Source organism: Ictidomys tridecemlineatus, chromosome 6 (genome assembly GCF_052094955.1).
Source record: "Ictidomys tridecemlineatus isolate mIctTri1 chromosome 6, mIctTri1.hap1, whole genome shotgun sequence".
Classification (NCBI taxonomy): Eukaryota; Metazoa; Chordata; class Mammalia; order Rodentia; family Sciuridae; genus Ictidomys; species Ictidomys tridecemlineatus.
In genome coordinates this window covers 18103123-18129067 of record NC_135482.1, presented here as the reverse complement: position 1 = coordinate 18129067, position 25945 = coordinate 18103123, and the positions used below count along the sequence as shown (strand labels likewise).

General features: G+C 37.7%; 1 protein-coding gene and 1 pseudogene across 2 annotated transcripts in view; both read right to left on the bottom strand.

Annotated features, from left to right (window-relative positions):
• Gnptab (N-acetylglucosamine-1-phosphate transferase subunits alpha and beta) overlaps window positions 1–25945 on the bottom strand; it is a 75917-nt gene that overhangs the window by 41837 nt on the left and 8135 nt on the right. For both annotated transcript variants that reach the window (XM_005322360.5, XM_013357273.4), the window contains exons 2-5: window positions 11298–11383; window positions 3381–3500; window positions 2328–2369; window positions 38–243 (exon numbers count right to left, since the gene is read on the bottom strand). In XM_005322360.5, coding sequence (XP_005322417.2) covers window positions 38–243; window positions 2328–2369; window positions 3381–3500; window positions 11298–11383 — 454 coding nt within the window. The remainder of the gene's footprint in view (window positions 1–37; window positions 244–2327; window positions 2370–3380; window positions 3501–11297; window positions 11384–25945) is intronic.
• Window positions 23448–24479, bottom strand: LOC144378308 (eukaryotic translation initiation factor 4E type 2-like; annotated as a pseudogene).

Genomic DNA, 25945 nt, shown 5'->3' with positions numbered 1-25945 from the left:
CAATAAGATTTTTAAATATCCACAAAAAAGAGCTTACCATCCTTAGTGCTTTCAAAAACAACCACTGAGACATTAGTAGAAGGGTTTTTTGGTTTTGCAATGTTGAATATATCGCTGGCAGAATGAAAAGAAGGATAAAGAGATGGTAGGTCCTTTAAGGTGCTGTTGGCCGGCAGGGGCGGGTCCAGGATGAGCATTGGCACCTTGATGCAGTGCGTCAGCAGACACTCCAACTGCTTCTCACTGCAAGAAAAAACCAGCACACTTACAACGACATTCCTGAAATTTAATCAGCTACAAAAAGCTTGTTGGCACGACTAAATTGGGGCATTTTTTCTACAGCTTATATTTTAAAAATCATTATATTTTAACAAATGAGGAATTTTATCTTAAGAATATAAAAACTTAGTAAGTTAGCAAGTGTGATATGAAATTAACAAGTTGAACTCTAAAGTTTTCAAACTCCTATTATTGAAAAAAGATTGCCACCCAAATTTACTAACTCAAAAGCAAACAGATTTACAGCATTTTATTATTATCATTTTATAGACTATTCAAAATTACAGTGAAGCCCATGATCAGGAACTAGGTAGATCCCGATTAACAGAATGTCATGCTACTGGATATAGTTAATCAGTTCCAGTTAGAAAACAATTGAAGACATTGAATGTAACACTATACTGATGCATGCTGAGAGCCATTGCCAAGTAGGAATGAGGCATCAAAATTTTCTTGTCAGCCTACCCCATGTTGCTTAGAGGAAGGACTCTCCATTGTGGAAATGGGCTTGCCTTAGACTCAGGTCATTTGCAGTGACATTGCATGTATGCTTGAGTAAGGTGACCTTGCTCAAGGACCAGGGCGGATCTGGGTTTAGGGTGGATCAGGTTTTAGGGAGTATCTCGCTCCTTGGGTTTAGGGCGGTTCCAGGTTTAAGGTGTACCCTGCCTGGAATAGGGCGTATCCTGCTGATTAGAGCCTGGTGGAGTACGTGGATTTTGCCCAGAACCTGTTTGTAGAGAGCCGTGTGAGTTCAGGAATAAAGAATTGCTGTTTGAATCTACAAGACTGTGAGTGGCTCGTGATTTTGTGCCCAGCCAGATTACGGCAGATGCAAATAAAAGGAAAAGTATGGGGCTAGGGTGTGGCTCAGTAGTAGAGAGCTTGCCAAGCATATGTGAGGCACTGGGTTCGATTCTCAGCACCACAAATAAGTAAATGAATAAAATAAAGGTTCATCAATTTCTAAAAAAGTTTAAAAAAAAGCAAATGTATCATGGTTCTAACATGAATTTACATAAGCTATTTCTATCTGAATATAAGATACCTAAAACAAATATATTACTTGAATAAACAAATGGCAAGTAAGTTATCTAGAATATTCACAAAGTTAAACAATATATAAAATTTTTCAACCTCCCTTAAAAAAAAAATCAAAGAAATGCAGAAGAAAACAATGAGGAATCACCTTTTGTTTACTCAATTAGCACCCCTCTAAAAATGAGAGCTCAGCATTAGTGTAATACAGTAAGGCCCAATACACATGCTCTACTGAGGCATGCTGGTGTCACCCCACCTGGGAATAGTTCTTGTAAAAGCAATGTGGCAACATATACATATGTTATATATGAAACAGGTGTTCATCTATACTGAAGGGTGAAGCATGAAGATAATGTATCAATGTAAAAATAGCAAATGACTAAAACATTTAGAGACAAAGCTACATAATTAACAGGAAGAGATGATTAAACATGGAGGACACTTAGAATTGTCTTTAAAACTTTTTTTCTAAAGTTTGATGGTTAAATGGAGAAGTGGCAGTTAACAGGAATTTCTGCTAATCAGTAAGTCAGTTAGGTCTGATTCAAATCAAATGTATCTAGCAAGATATACATATCTGATACTTGTCACTGGGTAAAATCCCTTTCCCAGGCCCTTAAATACATACAGTTTGACAGTTGTGTAAGATAAGAAAATATATAGTGAACATGTCAATAAATGATAGATACAAACTTTATCATTGAATTACTGGGTATAAGAATTTAAGAAGGCCAAGACAGGTGAGTAGTACTCTAACCCTTCCAAAAACAATAAGGCTTTAATTGGCTAGAACCCAAATGACCAGAGCTCTCAAGCAGCCTATCCTTCATGGCACTGTTTCCCACCTAATGGATGCATTTACCTTGGGGGTCAAAAACTAGCAGAGAAGGGACTAAATATAATTAGAAATATAAAATATTGTGCATCCTACAAAAACAAGTGAAAATCTGGAAATTTCATTTTCAGTCTTACAATTTTTATCAATGCAAAGAAATCAAACTGCTTACCTCTTCTTTGTTGGTTCTGTTGTGTTCTTCCCAAGGATTTCTCTAGAAAAGCAAATATGATTTGTCACATATGCACGGGGTAGTGCTAGTCCCAAATTTGAAAAAACATGGACTTCATTCATAATGTTGATTTTCTTGGTTATACCACTGAGACTAGCATACGGGTAGGAAGCATAATAATGGGTACACCATTTATAATGCCAATAAATTATATGTGCCAATGAAATTTTATCAACAGCACTGTCCCATTCATTGTAACCAAGACAGTTCACATAAAATATAGGCTTTTATATTTTACTAGTAAAACATGAGACCAGGCTATCAGTCATTTTCATGCACCGGGAATGTCCAACATGGACACAATCTGTTGCATTTTAAGGTGCTAATGACCTGTAACTGGACTATACATTTATAAAGAAGTGAGTGGACAGGATCTCAACACACACTCCTGAAGAGTCAGAGGGGAAGTTACATCAGCCAGCACCAGATCCCGAGGGTCTCCAGAAGTCCCTATGCCTTTCCCAGACAAAGCAAGTGAAATGACCAAAGTGACGTATTAAATAAAAAAGTACCAAACTTTCTAATTTCACAGTCCATGTCTTCATAAAAGGAAATATACTTTTGACGGTCTTTTAGATGAAAACAAATCTATAGGACTATTGTACTTTTCAAAGAAAAAAATCTATCAGAATATGAAGTTATTTTTTTTTGCATAATAAATCTTAATTTCATGGAAATATAAATTCTGGGACTCACCTGAGCACAAAAACTAAGGCTCTTTTAGGAGGCTCCCTCACCTTTAGACCCCTGGGAGACCAAGCCATCTCTTCATAAAATGGCCACGGAAGTGACACAAGAATCTGGCAGTAATGGCTAGGCCCTCCTTAGGCACCAAGAACCAAGCAAGGGTCAGGGGATGACTGTCTCAGTCTCATGTTGGTGTGAGTTTCAGAGACAGATCTTTAATGGTGTATGAAAGTCACCTTATCCTCTCAAATGTAGGCTTCCTTGTACTCAAAGGAATGTGTTTTGTTTTGTTAAAATCAATGTTACCTCATTGCTTTCTGTTCCTCCTCCATCTGTTCTCTGACCTGTTGCAGTTCTTTCAGTAGTTCAAGATCTGTGCCATTCACCCAGGTGTAAACCACATCGATTGGCATGGGCAGACAGAGCCTATGGTAAACCCACAAGTCCTCCAGATTAAAAGCATGTTCATTTGACAGTAAGGTATAACAGAGTTTAAACTTAGAGGCTATGAAAAAAAATGCAAAAGTAACCTGATTAAGGCATATGATCACAGAACTGCATGACTTCCTAGAGCTGGGGGGGGCTAATATTTATCAAAACACCTTCTTTATGGCTGGACTATGCAAGAAACTTCATGTATTTACGCCGTCACAACCACCTCATGAGGATGTTGAAATCACTGCCCTTTAAGGTTATTTGGGAGTAGAAAGGGGTGGTCTCAGTTTAGATTAGATAAACTGCTATATTCTCATATAGCAAAGGAAGGAGTTGGAATTCAAATGCAGCCAAACATAGGGAAGAAATAAGAAGCTCAAAGAACAAGACACAAAGTTATCAAACAGTCCCAAGGAAGACCTGGACCAATCACTGCAGCCTTCTTGGGCCCTGATGCCCCAAGCCAGCCCCTCCCCAGCTTCTTCTCCCTGCTCTCTATTACCTTTGTTTTACTACACTTGGCCTTTCTAACGCCTTCTGCCAAAAGCACTCTTCCCCTTTCTCTCACTGACTACAAAAACCTACCCATCTTCTAGGGCCAGGTCTAGACATGCTGACTGTGACACAGGAGTTCATATATACACCTGGGTGCTGACATCACTTTGGATGATTCTGGTATTTTCCAAGCAACTAGTACAGTTTGGGTTTTAGTTGTTTGTTTTTTTATTGTTGTTGTTTTATTCCTTGCCAAGCAGTACTGAAGCTCACTCTCCTTTTGTCCTCACATCATAGGCACAGGGTTAGGCTTTTGGCTACAACCATATTACTCAGTGTACAGCTAATTCTTTCATGGGAAAATAAATGCAGTTTAGAGGGTAAATCTTTTAAATTATGGCAGAAAAAAAAGGTGACAATGACTACCACCTTTGGCTTTTAAAAAAGTAGGTGAGATGATTAAACAAAAGGAGTGTCTCTTATTGAGTACTTAGTATATTTAGTATATGCTGGCACTGTTCTAAGTCCTGCAGATTCAGCAATAAATAAAACAAAATCTAAATCTGTTTCTTTATGGGGCTTACATTCTAGAAGAGGGAAGACAGGTAATAAACTAAATGAACAGATACAAAGTCAGATGTTAAATGTTATGGAAAAAATAAAGCAGGAAATGGGGGATAGAAAATGTGTGTGGAGGTTTAGCTTTAAATAGGAAGATCAAAGATGACCTTGATGAAAGGTGGCATTGCAATCAAGATCTGAAGAAAATGTAGAAGCAAGGTAGTTGGGTTACAAGAGATGAAGCAATCAAAGAAAAGCAATAGTATGTGCAAATGCCCTGAGGCATGTGCATGTCTGACTTGTTTCAGGAATTGGGAGGGCAGTACTCCAGGTGCAGATAAGGGAAACAAATGGAAGAGATTAGTTGGAGATAAAAGTCAAAAGGTAACAGGGAACCCAGGGCTTCCTTAGAAAAAGAGGAACCACTTTATACATTCAACTATGAATATATAACTCTGAATGTTGAGTGTTACCCATTTTTTGTCAACATTCATCACTACGGAATAGTCTAATCTCCTCCTCGGTATGCACCTAGTGCTCTGGGTACTCCAACTGTTTATCTTTACCCAAAGATAAGAACTCATAAGATCTTGTGCCTATGGACATACTTTTCCCTCTGCCTAGAACAGCCTCTCTAGCATGCTTCTTTTAACCATAATGATTGGCAGCAGATAGACATGTTAGGAACATGAAGTTATACGAACAATACCATAAAACAGGCCTACTTGCTGGCCCTCTACATCTTTTCTTTCTTTCTTTCTTTTTAAAAGATATTTTTTAGTTGTCAATGACCTTTATTTTATTTATTTACACGCAGTGCTAAGGATTGAACCCAGTACCTCACATAGGCTAGGCAAGCGCTCTACCACTGAGCTACAACCCCAGCTCCATATCTTTTCTTTTAAAAAGCAAATTGCCCAATGCCACCGCTTTGGCTGAAGTCACTAGACACAACAGTTAGCTGCAGGTCTGTTCTCTGGGAGAAGGAAGGTATATCCAAAGCCTTCTCCACAATAAGAAGAACCCAAGTTTACCTGAAAGGGGACCTTTGTGACCTTTATACAGACCAAATATTCTAACACTCAGCAAAACCATTAATCAAAAGGAAAGCCTACCAACTATAGAATCTGTAAAAACAAGCTCCAGTTACAACTGGTCAGTGCAGGCCAAGGTGACCCAGGGTTATCTTTAGATCTTTAATCTCAATATATTAGTGCCTCCCACCCCTATGGGTTTCATTTGGTACCTAAGATAAAAGGCACTTAAAAATCTGATGCAATCCTACTGTCAGTCAAAAGTGCCCTCTTAGGGAGTAATGCTAGAAACTTCCCAAAGACTTGAGAACAACATTGCTGATATGACCTACTCTTTCCCTTGAGGGTGCTACTTTCCCCTCCCTTTTAATAAACTTTGCTATACTCTACAACGATTTTATGTCTAGCTTGAAATCTCTTGCAAGAACACAAGAGCCTTTAGAAAGACACAATGTGACCTCCGTGTCCCCTCCTCAGTCAAAAACAACCTCCCTTCCCAGTCTCTCCTCTCTCCTTACTGCCCCAAGAGAATTTATTGCATAACATGCAGCTTTCACAATACTTTGCACTAGAAGGAGTCCTTGGCATATTGTGTGTACTATTTTTTATGGATGCATATATATCTTCCAGTAGATAAAGCACCCCTGGGGCAGAAATGGTATCATGCATTGTGTGCTGCTTCATTATTTCCTCTTTCCTACACCTTCAGGCTCTCTCTCCTTACTGTAACAATATGCAAAAGCTTCCCCATCTAAGTTTTTCTTGCATTTATCTATATAAATGGTTCCCAAACATTAGTAGGCATAAAAATATGTTGTAAAACATATTGTTAGGCTCCATCCCTACAGTTCTAATTGAATAGGTCTAGAGTGGGGGCTCAGAATTCTCTTTTCTAACAAGTTCCCATGTAACACTGATGCTGCTGGTCTGGGAAATTACATTTTGATAAAACTCAGTTGATTTATATTCAGGCTATATTTCACTTTTCTGCCCACTAAAATGCCAGTTCTATATAAGGTTAATGAATTAATCTTGCTCAGCATCATATGGCCTAGAATAGTGCTTGGTGCATAAGTGGTGTTTAAACAATTTGTTAGATAAATAACTATAATTTATTCCTTCAGTATATACATCAATGTTTCCCATTAAAATAAAAATCTATCTGACTCACAATGCCCACGTGCAAATTATCTAAGGTCATCTCGATTATAATCTCACTTATAATGGTCTCTGTTCAGACTAAAAATAAATTTTAAAAAAGTGCTTGAATGATATAGCTTAAAAAGTTAAAGGGGGAGGGGCTGGGCTGGGGACATGGCTCAAGTGGTAGCGCGCTTGCCTAGCATGCGTGAGGCACTGGGTTTGATTCTCAGCACCACATTAAAAAAATAAAGATTAAAAAAAAAGTTAAAAGGGGATTGCATATTCTGAAGCTTTCCTTATAAAGTAATTATTTTTGCTTTTAATGACTTTTAATAGAATCAAGAGCTACTCATATATGTTCAATTGAGGAAAATAAATATACAATCCATTTATACATTGGCTCTTCTTTCTATTAAGACTGTTCTTCTATGGTTGATTTAATTCTTTGGTGAAACTGAAAACCTATGAGAGATCGTGTGATCTGCTCAAGCTTATGAGTCAGTTGTTTTTCCATCAGACATGAAGGTGGTGAGTCTGAATCTTTCATTCTAACCACAAGACCACTATCTTGATTCCTAGATGAGAAGGAAGGCTTTAACTCAGCTGAGGTCTAACTCACCAATGACTCAAAACCAAAGCAGTGGTGACAAAAATCTAATACAATTTTTATTTTAACTATTATTTAGTTTAGGTTAATATTAAAGTCACTTACTAGACCTTTTGTTCTTCATTGTATAAAGGAGACAAGAAAACACAGAATTTAAATGGTTGGAAGAGATTTTACATATTTTACATGAAAAAATTGAATCCCAAATGACTCACTATCTCACAATTAGTAGCAGTTGATAATTTATACATTCACTTGTTACTGACTATATATAGAGAGGGTTTCTTCTTCAATGAAGGCAAATAACATTAAAAAGATATGTACATCTACTAGCAAAAGAATGAAAGATTTTCATAAACATATGGTATCTTAAAATATATTAGAACATGTGATATATCTGATCCACTTTCTGTCACTATTAATATTTGGCAATTTTTTGAGCATGCTTACATAAAAATCAAACTGCACTTAAGTGCAATCTAAAATTAGGAGAAATATGTCACACAAAGATTTTCAAAAGTTGTTTAGAAAGAAAACAAGAATATTTGATTAAAACTGCTAAATGCAAAATGTAGATTTTCTTTTCTTTTTCTTTTTTTTTTTTTTTGATACCAGGGATTAAACTTGGGCACTCAATCACTGAGCCACATCCCCAGCCCTGTTGTTTAATATTTTACTTAGAGACAGGATCTCACTGAGTTGCTTAGTGCCTCACTTTTTGCTGAGTCTGGCTTTGAACTCATGATCCTTCTGTCTCAGCCTCCTGAGCTGCTGGGATTACAGGTGTATGCCATGGCACCCAGCTACTTAATTTATTTTAAAACAAGATGTTTAGATGTTGCTTTGGGTAAGTATACGAAGGAAACCTACACTCACACAGACATGTAGTAGAAAAAGGGTGGGAATATTTCATATATATTTTGGTATTAGTATATATTCTTTTCTGATACCAACACAAGTAGTAGCTTTTTAAGTATTAAAGCGATATTCAAATAATAAACTTAAATATTAAAGCAATGTGGAACCTGAAACATTAATGAGCTTCTGGTCCTTTTACACTAAAATCCATTGGTCTTTGCTGTATTTTGAAAAGTGTTTTCATGCAAGATTCTGTAACATCATTCCTTGGTTATTTGGGGAAAAAAAAAAAAGAGCTTATTCACTTATGAAGGCCTGCCAAGTGTTGAAACACTTCATTAATCTTCTTATTTAATATTAACTAATGTATTTCAGGAATCACACCACAAACCTGACCAGAAAAATTTTTACAATACATAGTAGTTGTTAAGCTAACTAACTACAGTAGAAGCAAGTTTTCCAAAACTCTAATTTTCATCTGAAATTTCAAATGTTACCATTAGCAACAAATACTATTATTTGTTTTCCTTGGAATAACAAAACAGTTTTTCCTTGTCAAGAAAATAACCAATAGCTGAATGTAGTGGAGCACACCTGTAATAACAGCAACTCAGGAGGCTGAAGCAAGAGGATCGAAAGTTCAAAGCCAGCCTCAGCAACTTAGTGAGGCCCTAAGCAACTTAGTGAGACCCTGTCTCTAAATAAAATAAAAAAAGAGTGGGGGGATGTGTTTAGGGATATAAAGCCCTTCTGGGTTCAGTTACTGGTACAAAATAAATAAATAAATAAATATAACCATATTTGAGGAATCACACTGTTTTTTGTCCTTTCAAGTAGCAATAATGTTCAGTGAGAGGACAGCGAGTTGAGCAACTCAAATATCATACAAGGGCCTTCCTTCAAGTCAATCTCCACACTGCTTGTGTGTGTAGTAATAAAAATATATGCACTTGGGGTTCAGGGTTGTGGCTCAGTGGTAGAGCACTTGCCTAGAATGTGTGAGGCACTGGGTTCAATTCCCTGGTACCACATAAAGATAAACAAATAAAATAAAAGTATTGTGTCCATCTACAATTTAAAAAAACTTTAAAAAAATATGCACTCAAAGGTCAAGATATATTTGGGTTCATAATTTTTACTGTTTTATCATAAGTATTTCGAAATGAAACTAGCTTTTTTTTCCTACTCTCTACATATATGTGGTGATAAAAAATACAATGACATATTAAGTGTGAGCAATTTTACCCACCATTGCCTTTATACCATTAGTGTATAGCTCAACACAGTAAAATTAATTTTAAAATAAAGGCCAAGTAACACCTCTTATAGAAAGTTTTAATTTCAAAGAATCCCTGCGGGTCTTGGGGATCCCCAGGTCTTTGAAAACTACTATTTTAAAGAACCCAATGGAAAAGATGTAGTTTCCCAACTTCACTAGATACTTGCTTACAAACTACCTCCCCTATTGGACCATTAATGGCAAATGAACAACTCAAGTGTCTATAACTGGGTAAGTCTCAGAGATGCAATCTTTATCGAGGGGATGCCATTCAACCTAGGGTGCATTAAAGACTAAAACCAAGAGTAAGCGTGAGGTCAACTTGAGGAGACCCCTTGCCTTTCCTTCTTGAGACACTCAGAACTTTAGTAATGCTTGATTAATATACAGTATTTAGTGGTTATTTTTTAAATTATTTATTTGATAGAAACCACATAAGCATTTATAACAAGTGAATGGAGGGACAAGAAAGTGCCTCTAAACAGGGGGAAGGGGGCTCAAATTGGTGATGCAGTCTAGAGGTACTCAGAAATTCACAAACTACTGTGAAGGCGCATGAATTGATACGAATTATTACCTATAATTTAATTAGGTTTTCTGACTCAGTGAGAAGAGAGGGAAGGACTTATGAAACCTATCCTTTGGGGAAAAACAGGGAGCCTGATCCCAGAGAACTTTACAGTTATGGTCTCAGACATTTAGACCAAAGTCGTTTGTGGGATTAACAACTTTTGTTAGCTACTCAGTTTGTTCTGGCCACCTCCTGTCCTTACCCAATAGTGATAAACTGTGCACCATTATAATAAAGAGGAGAGTCAATAGATACTGCATAAAAATGAATAAAAACAGAGAGAATTCTCTTAAAGTTAGAATAGTAATCAAAGAAGAATCCAAAACAAAAATTCATTAACAGTAGTTCCAGCTGAGCATGGTGGTGCGTGCCTATGAGCCCAGCTACTTGAGGCAGGACAACTTAGTGAGACACTGTCTCAAAATAAAAGTATGAAAGGGCTTGGATTGTCGCTCAGTGGTTGTTCACTTACAAGTCATGGGTTTGCTCTCACACTAAATCCTGCAAAAAACACCCAAACAAAACAAAAACCAGTAGTTCCTTTGGGTAAGAAAAAACTGGGAATGGGACATTGAGAGACCTTCAATTTTTATTTTTTCTGTATTGTTTGAACTGTTTTCAGACAGACATATTGCTTTTATGATATAAAACAATATAAATTACATGTGTCTAAAAAGGAAAAGGAACTAAGAGATCCATTTTATCTCATGGAAGGAAAAAGGATGTTGAGAAACTGCTTCCATTCTGAGCTCTGACTTGTGAGGGAGAAAACTATTCCCCAAGGACAAGAAAGGGTGAAGACAGTGTTCCAGAGCAGCTGCACCAAGAAGCCTGGCCAGAGGAGGGAAGACTCAAGACAGACGAAGCCTTGGAGGTCACCACAGCGCTGGTTGACACAGCCTGTCAGCAGCTGGCCAGAGCTCAGGATGGCTGCAAGTAGGCACCTGACTTCTTCATCCTACAGGGGGTGAAATTCCCTTAACCTCACAGAACTGGGGCAAAAGAAAATGAGATCCTGAAATTGGCATACTCACCCTGCAAGGCAGGATTATTCTTTGGGAATCAGATTTCTCCCATAAAATGTGGTAAACTCCAGAGCATACTGTATTCTTGAATACATGAAACCATACCTACAACTTGGAAAGACCCCTTCAACCACCATATTTAAAACATGAATGATTTTATTGACTCATCATCTAAGTCCAAAAACAGATACTCTCCAAAATGGGTCTCTTCTCACCGTTTCTGAAAGGACTTCCCAGCAATATTGTCTCTATAGGAATCAAACAGGACGTGGTATTGATCCCGGCTCCATTCCAGAACCACCTGGAATAAAAAAGAAAAAGGACAATGCTTCCTTCGCATCAAAAACTAAAATCACATAACCTTCATTTAATCACACTAAGAATTGTTAAAGGAAAAGAAACAGCAATTGAAATTCATTTATCTACTTAGTGCCTAACCCAGTACCAGACATGGTAGCAGATCCAGGTGAGTAAGTCACCACAGTTCCTGCACCTGGACTGCCTAAAAGATTTAGGGTTTCACTGTGCTTGGGATGGAGTAAAGGAATCAAATAGGTTTAAATGGATGGGACATTTGAACTGGGACTTGAACAAATTCCCCAGGTGGTAAGAAAGGGACAGACAATACCAGCCAGCTGAAGAGCAAGTTCAAGGAGGAGAAAGAGCAAGCAAAGGTTGAGGGCAACTGTGGGGTGGCTCTGTCTAGAGCACGGGTAATCACCTGGAGAGAAATGGGGCTGGGAGAGGAAGCTGGGGCACCAAAGACATTTAACTCAGTCACAGGATCCATCTGAAGTGTGGGAAAAAGTCTTCTTACCGCATGTTAAAAGACAGGCTGAAAGAGCAGGGACTGAGAAGACCTAGAGATTGACGACCTTTTTTTAACCTATGAGAAACCAGCTGACGGCCTTGTTGGGTACTTCAGGAGATGTGAAGCTACAGATGAAAGCTCCCTCATGCCTGCACCCCAGACCTATAATCTACCTGCACATGTGCCCGTTTACCACAGACAAAGTGCCCCTCCTCCCAAACATCCTCTTTGTCCATTTGCTCTGGGCCTCATCAACTCCCATGTTCTCAGGACCCTGCTCCTTTCTTTTCCTCTCAATAGGATTCTGTCTGCTGCCACTTAACCGTTTTCAGCACCTCTGGAAAACCTTTCCTTCACTCCACATCCCTTCCACCTACCCCAAGTTCTCTGTTCCTTTCAAAGACATCTCTACTCTTCTATCTCCTCAGCCCACTCCAAAACCACTTCTGCTTTCACCATTCAAGTAGCCTTACCAAAGTCCCCATGTTGTCAAATCTAGTGACATCTGCTGAGTTTCTAGTGTACTCAATTCTTGGTGACTGCCCAATTCCTCCTTTTTTTTTTTTTTTTTTGAAACACTTTCTTGGTTTTCCTTTTATCACTCTGGGGGCTCCTTTCCCAGGCCAGTTTCTTTCTCTAGTCTTTAAAAATACTGTGTCCTTTCATTCTGTGCCTCTTCCTGGAATGCTCTCCTTTCTGCTAAGGCTTCTTCCAGCTTCTAGACCTCCCTCCCTAGGATGTGACCCTGTTACATGGAGTGGGGCTATGGAAGAAGTCTCTGAATTTCACTCAAGCCAGCAGAGAGAAAAGAGGGAAAGACATGCCCACCTTTGAGGAGCACCTACCACATGTTTTCCTTGGCCAGAACCTAGTCACCTGCCCACAGCTGGATACAGAGGAGCCATGTGCCTGCTACACTTCGCTCACCTCTTTTTAACAAGACCTGACCTCTGCCTGCCTTTCCAACCTGATTGGGTTATAGCCTTAACCAACGAGTGAATTAATCCCTGATAGGCTTCATAAGTACCATGAATTAATAATTCTCTCATTTGATAAACGGAAAAACATTTACTGAGTCTAAAGTGCCTCAGTGTAGGGTTTGCAAGGAGGAATAAGCTAAATTTCCTGATTTTAAGGAACTACAGTCAACTGCTTCTCCCAGCTTCATTAATGTATGATTGGCAAAAAAAAAAAAAAAAAAAACTATATATCTATGGTGTATAACATGGTGTTTTGTTATATGTGGTGAAATAATTAAATCAAACTAATTAATCAATCTACCATCTCACATACTTACCTTTTTTTTTTCTTTTAGGAAAAAAAGATCTACTTTCCCAGCAATTTTTAAGTACATATTAGTATTAACTACAGTCATCATGCTGTAAAATAGATCTTCAGAACTTATTCTAACTGAAGCTTTGTGTCCTCTGGCCAACATCTCACTATTTTCCTACAGTCACTTTTTAGTGGAGAAGTTTACTGCTGGCTATAGCCACATTGGAGAAGTGTGGGCCTCCTAGGAAAACCAAGAAAGACTACCTAGAAGAAGCAACAATTGCAGAGTCTTAAAGTATAAAGGACAGTCTGCCACAGTTCACTGGGGACAGAGGTATGGCGGAGGGATTTGCTACCAGACTGGATGAAGGAGTGAAGAAGAGAATTAATGGTGAATGTCCGGTTTCCAGAATTTCTAGTCCAAGTCAATAAATGTACAGTGGAGTCATTTAAGCACAGGGGAGGAATAGGCATAGTGAGGATGAGAGCTAACAGGACTTGAGGGCCTCATTTCTGTTACAGCAAACTTGAGGTTACACTTGCAAACCACTGGTCTCTCCAGCAGGACTGCAAATTCCTAGAAGAGAGGGAATGAATGCTACCTTTGGTATCATGTGTAACAGCAAACTCATAGCTATAAATGCTATCTACTTTGCTTATATGTGAACTATTTTCAATAATACAATTACATCAATTTCTATCAATGTAATAAGTACAAACAGAAGTGATTTCCCATCAGTATCTCTCTGTACTTTGCAAAAGGACCACCAGTCTATTATTTTTCTAAAACAAACCACAGAAATCTAAACTTAATGAAAGTGTTCTTGGCTGGTACTGCCTGGAAGATAAGTAGAAGGTATCAGAGAGGGTCGCTTCATAAAGGGCCAAGAATGCTATCTGCTTTATGTTAGCGTATTGTTCTTCCTCCTCGGATAAATTAATCTCACCATCTATAAAGTGCTTTGGAGTATTAGAAAAACAATTCCGTATTCCTCAGGCCAATCTAAATGCTGCCTTCACAGAACTCTGAGTAACCTCTATTGTGGACCTGGTGGTCAGTCACCCACTACCTTATACCATTTCTTGCCCTATTTAGATTTCTCATTGTTGCTTATCTTTTCTCCCATGTTAGCATCTTCTTAGATTAGTTAAGTTATAAGCTATTTGAAGGTACAAAAGTACTTACAATTCTAGTTGTCATCAAAATGTACTCAAAAAATTCACCATCTATCATCTTCTTAATAAATGTTCCCTGGTTTAATCTGGAGGCATGTAAGAGCAGACTGGATTTGGGAGTTGTTATGGTTTATATATAGTGTCCCCAAAAGCTCATATGTGAGACAATGCAAGGTTTGGAGGGAAAATGATTGGGTTATAGCCTTAACCCAACCAGTGAATTAATCCCTGATAGGATTACTTGCCTAATAGGCAAGTGGGGTGTGGCTAGAGAAAATGGTTCAATGAGGGCATGGCTATGGGGTATATATTTTGTATCTGGAGAACGAAGTGTCTCTCTCTGCTTCCTAATCACCATGTGAGCTGTTTCCCTCTGCCACACTCTTCCACCATGATGTTCTGCCTCATCTCAAGCCCTGAGGAATGGAGCCAGCCTTCTATGGACTACGACCTCTGAAACTGTGAGCTCTCAAATAAACTTTTCCTCCTCTAAAATTGTTATGGTTGGGTCTTTTAGTCACAGCAGAGAAAACTCTGACTAAAACAGGAGTACAGACATCTCCAGTTCTCCTACTTGGTAGATGGATAGCCTCAGGCAGGCCACAAGTGTTCAGGTCTCAATTTTCTTATCTACAAATTGGGTACAGTGTCTGTTTCATTAGATTTCTGAGTGCTACAGGACAGAGATTCTCAGAAAAATGGAAGAATAAAGGGCATTAGAAATATGTGGGGAACACTAGAAGTCTTAGATAAACAAAATCTATCTTCCAGAACCACCATTATAAAGGCAAGTCATTTAAAATATTATACTGATGGGAATGCAAACATAAAACTTGTATGGAGAGCCAGGTGTGATGGCACACACTATAATCCCAGGCTGAAGCAGGATGATCACAAGTTTGAAGCCAACAGGGACAACCTGCCAGATCCTGTCTTGAAATAAAAAACTAAAGAAGGCTGAGGATGTAGCCTTGTGGTTAAGCACTTGCCTAGCATGCACTGGGTTCAATCCCCAGCACCCAAGACCACACAAACTATATGCAATAAAAAAAGAAAAAAGAAAAAAGAAATTGTGTAATCCCAGTGGCTCTAGAGGCTGAGGCAGGAGGATTGCAAGTTCAAAGCCAGCTTCAGCAACTTAGCAAGGCCTAAGCAATTTAGCAATACCCTGTTTCAAAAAGAAAAAAAAAAACGTAAGTGCTGGGGATGTGGGTTCAATTAATTTCTGGTACAAAAAAAAAAAAGAAAATTGATGAGACTTTTTTTTCTTTTTTATAGATACAATGTTGGTCCTCAAAAATCTCTCCTACTTGCCACCTAGAGCTCTTCCCCCAGATACCTCCTCTCTAAACTATTTTCCTCAGAGTACTTACTTTTTTCTGCTACTAAGGTGATTCTTGATAAAACTGGAGACTCAATGAACTACTTTTGAAAATATGTTCAGAAGTACCACATAAATAAGGTATTATTGATAAAGAATTGCAAATATCATCTAAAGCTAGTTTGTTCTACCTTTAAAAATATTTCTCACTTTCAAGCTTCCATTGGAATCATCATGGCATTCAGCATCAGTGGTTGGTCAGTTTTACTAAATGGCAGCCAAAGTCAGTCTTAATTTCCTGACAACAGAAAAAGGGCACACGCACACCTGCACCCAATCTCTCAAGCCAGGTGCTCCGTGCCACTGAATTCCTACACCAGTTGCCTGCTGTGAGGAAAGTAGTAAGCTAGCTTTCCGGTGGTGACACTTCCAAGTGTGTAGCTACCAAATGGCAAGGCTGAACTCTGTGTTGCCCTCTCACGCCCACGCTGCTCCTCTGACACTTATTCACAGAGCTAGCTTTGTCAAATGCACATGTATGAATGCAGCCATTCAACCAAATCCGCAGCTGAAGTGTTTATCTGACACACCAGTTACTCAGTGACCCAGAACTGCCGCTCTAGCGTGTTTATAAATGTCACATGAATTTATGTTTTCCCTCGGCACACACACTTGCTGAAACTCCCAGATAAAAACTTTTTAAAATTGTAAAACTAGGACATACTTTTTTTTTTTTAAAGATTTTTCTGATCAGAATGAAATACATGCCATGGTAGATAATGGTGAATGATATACAAGCCCTGTAATTCTTGGTATTAAAGAATTTCTGGTTTAAAAAAAAAAAGAGGGGTAAAATTATTAGGAGGAGAATTGGGCTGATGGTATAGCTCAGTGGTAGAGAGCATGCTTCACATGTGTGAGGCCTTGGGTTTGATCCCCAATACCACAAAAAAGGAGAGGGGGGCTGGTATACAATGCAAAGATCACAAGATTTACATCAGAAGATATGAATTTAAACCCCATAATTATCAGTAATATAAACCTGGAGAACTTCTCTAGTCTTACTTTCTCCTTTTGTAAAATATTAATATCATTTGCTTTACCAGACTATTGTCATAAGTAAAATACTTAATATAGTCAAACAGTTCACCTCTTAAAAGCAGCATTTACAATGCTACAGTATAATTTAAAATATTATTATTTAAATATTTGTCTCAGCTTTTATAGGATGTAAACATGTATATGGTCATCATTATGTGGTACCTAATAGGTCCAATTTTTACTCATGAATTAAAAAAACAAAATATCTCTCTGCTCCTGAGAGCAACTCAAAGCCAAGAACTTGATTTTTTACTTTTATTCCAAGAACCTTAGTGCCTGGCACAAAATCAACAACCACTCTCAGTATAAATGAACAAAAGCCTACTGGTTTGATAAGGCAAACATTTTGGAATAGCTCACCACTCTAAAGTTTCTCTCTAGAACTTCCTTCTTTCAGATCCATTTCAAAATAGTTATGATAAAGGATAGAATCACAGAGTTAACAGCAGGCCTAGACCTATACAAGCATATAAAATTGTCTCCTAGTAAAAGCACATTTTCTCAACTTTTTGGCACAGCAGAAATGTAGCATGCTGCCCTATGAAATTCAAGAAGTCAGGTCTCTCCAATTATAAGCAGCAAGAATGCTAAGTAACTCTGATGGTATTTCCTATGTTGATGATCAAAAGTTTAGTGTTCCTAGATCACAACATAGTCTTCCCAGTTTCTGAAAACAAAATTTGTTTTATATTAAGAGGCACTAAAAGAAAGTCTTGGATTTGGATCAGTTCCTTTAGTTTATGTGAAGAGGAGAAATCGCCCCAGTGGTAGTTTCTTTTTGCAGCAGTTTGTTGGTTGTGTTTTTGTTTTTTCTTGGTACTGGGGATTGAACCAGGGAACTTTACTACTGAACCACATTCCTAGCCCCTTTTATTTTTTATTTTTAGACAGGGTCTTGCTAAGTTGCCCAGGATGACCTTGAACTTGGAATGCTTCTGCTTTAGCCTCCCAAGAGTTACTGAGATTCCAGGTGTGCACCACCACACTCAGGTCACCTCAGTTTTAAAAACCATTCAACTCCTAACATGAAATGGGTCAGTTTTTTATTTTTAACTTGTGTTCTGGGGCTGGGATGTGGCTCAAGCGGTAGCGCGCTCGCCTAGCATGCGTGTGGCCCGGGTTCGATCCTCAGCAGCACCACATACCAACAAAGATGTTGTGTCTGCCGAGAACTAAGAAAAAATAAATAAATGTTAAAAAAAAAAAAAACTTGTGTTCTACTGCACTTAGCTACTTTGTTTTGGGAAAACCTACTTCTTTAATCAAATATGATTAGAAAGAAACAGCTGTGTGAGGAACTGAGTCCCGATTTCCACTTCATGCTCTTTACAAAAACTTTTTAACAAATATGTTGTCTAATGCCACAAAGAATTCAAAAAAGTAGACGTGGTCTAGGGTCTACAAGAGTGCTTTTGAGATGAATTAGTGTTTGAATAAGTAGCATGAAGTGGAAATCAGGACTCAGGTCCTCACACGCTAATGTCCCTTTTGCAAATTAATCATTTATTTGTGTAAAATGATGAAGGGACATTTATTGTTTAGTTTTCAAGAGCAAAGAAAAACCAAGGTATCTTAAAGATTCTAAGATTTGGGATAGGGGTGTGGCTCAGGGATTGAACACTTGCTTAGCTTCTAGGCCTTGGGTTCAATCCCCAGCACTGCAAAAATAAATAAATTATATATCTCTTAAGCATTAAGAATTATCTACTAATCATCTTCCATTTTTTACATTAATCAGCAAGTCAAATATGCTATCACAATAATTTTCCAAAAAAGTTTTTTTTTCTAAAAAAGAGAAAGTTAATGAAATAAAATTTTATACAATTTCTGTTTGTGATATTTATTGTATTTAGCTTCATTAACAAAAGAATTTCATTGCATACTATTACCTAGATAGAACATTTAAAAAATATACCATGAAAGGCATATTAAAAATATACCTTTTATGAATATGAAATGCTGGAAAGTCATAAATTAGGTGGAAAGAATGTTGTATTTTTTAACATAATAGCTGCAAGGTCATTATTAACAATATGGACACCAAAGGACCTAAGAAATGTTCATGTTCATGTTCTTTCGCTCTGATTAATTCTATTAACAGAAACACATGATAAGAAAATCATCATAGTTTCACTCAGAAACTCTGTAAGTAGGATAAAATCACCATCACTATTTATAAAAATGAAAATGATATAAAATTAAATTAGGAAACTGAGTAAATATAACTTATGGCACCTTTACGTAAGCATTATAAAACTACTAAAAGTTATGTTTTCAAATAATAGTTAAATATTTAAGAGCTTAAATCAGTCAACTCATAAACATGATGTGTCACTATTTTTGAGTCTGACAACAGGGTAACGATCATAACAGTTTCTTCCTTTGTGAAGAATTATGGACTAATTAAGGGATAAAGTGATAAAATAATACGTTAAAAAAATAACAACCAAAATATCAGTCTGGAGGCATAGATGTCAGTGTAATGGTATGACAGTCAGCTCTACTCTTTCTTTCTCCACAGAAACATAGAAAAGCAAGCAGAATCTGCCAGAACAACAAAAAATATTATACAGTTCTATTACATAAAGTGTCCAGAGCAGACAAACCCAGAGACAGAAGGTGTAGAAAGGGGTACAGGAGCTCCAGGGAGGGATGGAAAGAAGTTATTTCTTAATGGTTACAGTTTCTGTTTCAGGTAATGAAAAAGTTTTGGAAACAGATGGTAATGGTTGTACACATTGTAAGTGCAATTAATGACACTGAGTTACACACTTAAAACCGGTTAAAATGTCAAATTTTATAATATATGTGTTTTACCACAATAATTTAAAGAAACATAAAGAAATCATTATAATACTTTCTTCTCAAAAGAATAAAGGAAGACTATCAACACCTCTGTACCCACAGTGTTGAAATGGATCAATGAAATGGACCAGTTCCTTGAAGGTTACAATCCACCAAAACTCACATAAGGGGAAATAGATAATTTGAATAGGCCTATGTTTATTAAAGAATTTGAATCAAAAATTAATAACCATCTAAAGAGTGCGGGGGACACCACCACATCCACATGGTTTCAATGGTGAATTCTACCAAACACTTAAGGGAAAAAATGATACCAATTCTCTACAATCTGTTCCAGAAAAACCAAAGCAAAGGGAAGACTTCCTAGCCCATGATCACCATACTACCAAAACAATGCCAGGATACTACTAAAGAGCAAAATCATATACCAGTATCTCTTATGACCACAGATGTGGAAATCCTCAATAAAATATTATCAAATAAAATCCAGCAGTATATATAAAGAATTATATACCATGAACAAGTGGGATTTATGCAAGTCTGGTACAACATCCAAAAATCAATTAACATAATCTTCCACATCTATAGGTTAAAGATGAAAAATTGTATGATCATACCAATAAATGTACAAAAAAGCTTTTGACAATCTAACATACATTTATGATTAAAACAAACCCTCAGCAACTGGAATAGAAGAAAATTTCTTCAAATAAAAAAGGATATCCACAAAAAAATTATAACTAATATCATAATGATGAGAATTGACATACTCTCTCCCTAAGACTGGAAACAAGACAAGCATGGAATTTAATCATGCCTATTTAACATCATACAGGGAAGTCCCAGGTAATTCAGTAAGACAAGACAAGGCAATAAAAGGTAAAGAGAATTGAGAAGAAAAAAATAAAACTGCCTTTGTTTATAGATGAAATGATTGTCTATTAAGAAAATCCCAATGAATAACTAAGTTTCCTGAGGCTAATAAGCAATTATAGTAAGGTTTCAAAATAAAAAATTAACAAACAAAAGTCAACTGCTTTCCTATATACCAGCATGAATAGCTGAAATTTGAAATTTAAAAAATACTATAACATCTAGGTTAGCACCTCTCCTGAGGTAAATGAAAAGATAAGCCACAGATCAGGAGATAATATTTGTAAAAAACACATATCTGAGAAACAACTGGTGTCCAAAATATACAAGGAACTCTGAAAATTCAACAATAAGAAAACAATCCATTTAAAAAAATGAGAAAAAATATCTGAAGACACTTCACCAAAGACAACATACAGATGGCAAATAAGCATATGAAATGATATTCGACATTATATATCATTAGAGAATTACCAATTAAACCGAGATCCTACTCACACCTAACAGAAAAGCCAAAATCCATAACACTGGCATCTGGCGAAAATGTGGAACAATAGGAACTCCCATTCGTTGTTGATGCAAATACAAATGGTGTACAGCTACTTCAGAAGAGTTTGGCAGTATTTACAATGCTAAACCTAGGCCTACCACAGGATTCAGGGTTATTCAGCAGGTATTTACCCAATCCTGAAAAATTACGTCCACACAAAAACCTGCCCACAAATATTTATAGCAGCTTTATTCATAATTGCCAAAAATTGGAAGCAATCGAGATGTCCACAAATAAGTGAATGGCTAAGCAAACTGGTACATCCACATGATGGATCATTATCCAGGGACAAAAAGAAATGAATTATCAAGTCATGAAAAAACATGGAGGAAACCAAAAGAAATATTGCTAGGTAAAAGAAGTCCATTTGGATAGACTACATACTATATGATTCCGACTAAATGACATTCTGGAAAAGGAACAACTGTACACACAGTACCAAGATTGCTGGGGGAAGGGGGGAGGAGGGAATCATGCACAGGTAGAGCATAGGGCAGGGCCACAGCAGGGCAGAGAAACTATTCTGTAACAATATAAAGACAGATATATGACTTATCTATGTTTTTGTCAAACCCGTAGAACCATACAACCCAAAGAATGAATCTTAAAATAATTGAGTTAATAAAAAGTCTACCAATATTGGTTTATCAATTTTAACAAGTATACCACTCTGCTGGAAGAGGTTAAAAATAAAGAAGACTTTGCTGGGGGAGAGAGGGTATATGAGAATTCTCTGTACTTTATAATTGCTCTAAAATATAAAGTCTACTAAAATTTCATCCACATACACACACAAAGTAAACTCACATATCTTCTTTTACATTCAAATTTAGAAACTTCTCTCCACATGTGACCTTTCCATATTTAGACAGTATGAAAAAATATTTCCACACTCAGCTTACTTCTAGGAGCTTCTAGGCTTCCAGAAGCTGAAGATACAAAGGTGAATAAATAAGAAAGAAAAGCCTCCACTCCCACAGAGCTTACATCTAAAATGTAATGCAGAGAAATTAAGACATGAAGAAAGAAAACATACATATCCACATACAATTTCAGACCCGTTCCAGATGATAGGTGTTACTGAGCTGAGAACTACCTAACGGCAAGGGCTTGTTAAGGGATGACCTGGGACAGAGCTCTCTATGGGCTGATGCAACAACGAGTGCAAAGCTCCCAAGTCAGGACAAGCAAAATGTGTTCAAGGATCAAAAACAAGGTGACTGCACCAGCTGTGTGCCTGAGCCTTGGCAAGTATCCCCCTGATCTTCTGTGAGAAAGTCAGCCCAGGCTGGCCCACTGGTCCCAGGAGGAAGAGGGACATGGCACGGAGCCAACCAACCCACCCTGATCACGCTGATGGGTTGACTGCCTCTGAGCTGCACATCCTAGGGAACAAATAATTGCCATTTTAAGTCAGGAGCTGGCAATTTTTTTCTGAGGGCAAAACAGTAAACATCTTAGACTTTATAGGCCAACATGGTTTCTGCCCCAACTATTCAATTCTACCATTGTGCAAAATGTGAAGTAGCTACAGACGACAGATAAACAAACTGCCATGGCTGAGTTCCAACAAAATTTATGTTCACTGATATTTGAATTTCATAAAATTCTTATATTCCTGTGAAACACTATTTTTTTTAATTTTTAAAACCATATCAAATGTAAAAAATCATTCTTAGATTAATTACAGGCCACATAAAAAATAGCCTTAATTTGTTGCTCCTGCTTTAAGACAGAAAATTTTAGGTTACTTGTTATGGAACATTTTTGTGGAAAGTTACATGATGCACAGAGGTTACATGAAACAGGTTGCTCAGAAGGGGCAGGAGGCACACTTAGGTCTTTATGCAGGCCATTGGAAAAGGTCTACATTTTCTACTATATGCAACAGACATGAAGTAATCTGACTCAATTTTTAAAATGTGTTCTGGTTGTAGTGTGGAGAACAGTTAGAATAGAGCAAGAGTGTGAGTGCTGACAGTGGCTACCAGTTCTCTTCCATTGCAATTCATCTTCCATATTACTTCTAGGATAATTGTTCTAAGCAGAGATTTGATTTCATCATTCCCTTGCTTTAAATCCTTTGATGGTCCCATTTCCTTCAGGATGAAACCGAATTCCTTAGCAGCATCCAATAAGCAAGTCCTAAGTTGGCCCCCATCTGCCTCTCTAGCTTCAGTTCCTTACTACCCCCAAAACCCTGAAGTTCTTCAGGTGATAATGTCTCATATACATACACCTTTACACCCATGGTATCTTTCACTTTAAAAGGAAAAAACCAAAAAGATCCTATTTCCTTCCTAGCCATCTCCTTTCAGAACAAGCGCAGATGTCACTCCATCAGAGAAAGATTGTCTGGCACCCAAGTCTCTCTCTCTTCAACTTCATTTATCACAATTTTTTCAAGATTAGCATCATTAAGTGATCTCAGCTATTACTATAGTTGCTGTGTGTGTCAGTCCATTCTTAAAGCATAAAATGTTCTTCCAATTCCTCTCGTTCAAAACAGAAGGATCTTCCAGAGAGCATGCCAAAAAAAATATGAGACTTCAATGATAGTGTCATCTAGAGAGAAAGAGGGTCATGGCATGCTTGACACAGCTTCTGGAGGTTTTGAAAAAGAAGACTTTGGGACTCAAGACTGCCTGGGATTTTGATGCTTCTGGTGTGCTTTGTAGTACACGATGGTGTTGGGTGGTGGGCTAAGCACATACTGAAGCACATCATTGATTCACGCTGTGGCTGCTTGGTCACTGGCAGTGTTATTCCATATTGAAACAACACCGCCCTAGAAGTGGACAGAGATCACAGCCCCATAGACTTTCTCCCCAACTAAGAACTATTCTCCCAACAGGGCCAGAAGGAGATTCTCCCAGCTACAGGAGACCAAGCCCTTCTGCAAAAAATAATCTGCTTATCAACATTTTTATTTGCATTAACCTCCCACATGTGTTTCATTCCTTCTTTGAAGAGATGGAAGTCACTGTGCCTGTCAGGTCCCCAGGACATACCATGTGACTATAAAGCCTCCACAACTGCTCCACAGAAGCATAGATGCAGATCTGTTTGACGATCTGTTCACAGCTTCTTGAGCTGATGGGATAGCTTGGAGTCTTCCTGAAGCAACCAGAAAATGTTTGTACTGCAGAGGATGCTCTGCTGGTCCAGGGTCAGTCACCTATCTCTGCTGCTGCTCTCTTGTCTCATTCCATTTTTATTTCTACCATTTTTCTGTGTGCTGTTTTCTACATTCTGATCACGGTCCCCACTGACATCATCATTCAAGCTACTGAATTTATTCATCCTCTCATCCCTGCTGTTGTCCCACAATGCATTTTGTCAGGTGTCTTGTACGCATTAGACACTTCATTTATTCATTTGCTTGCCCATCTCCCTGCCTGAATTGAGATTTTTTCAAAACCAGAAAGAAACTGTGTCTCTAGTTTGAAACAGAGAACCTGGCTCAGAGTAAATGCCTCCATAAATCTTTGTTGCAGATTCTGAAACCTTGGTAAAGATTTATGACTTTGGTATTAATGGAAGGAAAAAATGAAATTGAAGGAAAGAGGTAATAAGGGGTGGGGCGATTTATCAAGGGGAAAGGATAAACTAGAATCCTAAAATAAGAAACAATTTTAGAAAGTAATTTTAAAGTGAGCCATGTGACTTTTAGTCTGATCACAGAGTACATTTCACCCTGCATAAGTGTGACTTGATTATGCATCACAGCTGTGACAATCAAGTCTGTAACACTTCTGAAGATCACTTTTTTCCTGTATAATTTAGTGCACATATGAATCATATAGGCTGACTAATCACCTGCTAAAGATACTGCATCTGGATCACAAGATGGGAACAAATTATTTCAAGCTTGGATAAATATAAAAAGATATATTGTGAATATATATCATCCATTAGTTATATAGGTTACATTTTAGAAGAAATGAGAGAGAAAGTCTACAGTGTAATTATAAAGTGCAAGCTAAATTAAATTCATCAAGCACTCACCCCCTCTGTTGTCACATCAAATATATTGTGGGGTTTTTTTTCTTTGCTATCTCTAGGGAAAGATCACCAGGTGGGCATCAGCCCAGAGGGTAGGTCCCTGACTTCTGTCTTCATGAGCATCATGACCAGGAGAACACTCCTGAGAGAGGACATATGGTGCCTAATTAGCATTTACTCAACATCTTCCATGAGACACTTTGCAAGGTGTCTTGTACACATTAGACACCTCATTTAATACATCTTTCCTCATTAGGCTACATGACAATTAGTGAACAAAACAAATTTTGATGCCCCTAAGTATTCATTCAACAAACACCCACAAGCACCTATAGTTAGGGTCTAGGAGAACAAATGAACTTACCTATTTTGTTTATTTTTGTATCTCAGGATATTAGTGAAGTGTCTGGCAAACATACACAAGATGTCTGGGCCTACTAAACCTTGCAAATCTCTCTTCTTTCTATGCCCTTCCACCAGCCTAGTACAGGGCTCCTGTAGACTACCCGGCAGCCATTCTTGGCTCTCTAATTCATGATTTCCTAACTTGAGCATCATCAATATATGGGGCCTGATCATTGTTGTGGGGGTTGTCCTATGCATCACAGAAGATTTGGTGGTATTCTGGGTTCCACCTACTAGATGCTAGTGCAAAATAACCTTTATTGGTATTCATTGTTCTTGGACCGACAATGAAGTCCTAAAAATCTTAATCTACCAGGTGCTAGGAAAAGGGCACCACCAAATGCACTCCACCTTAGACCCATTTTGCCTTGCTTTCAACCTTTAGAACAACAGCCCTCATTTACCTCCTCAAACGTACTCCAATTTCAAAGCCTTCACATTATTTCCTTGTGGAAAGACAGCACAGTTTCTCTACACAATTGACATTTTAGGCTGGATAATTTTTGCTTTGGGGGCTGTACATTAGCAGAATCCCTGGCTT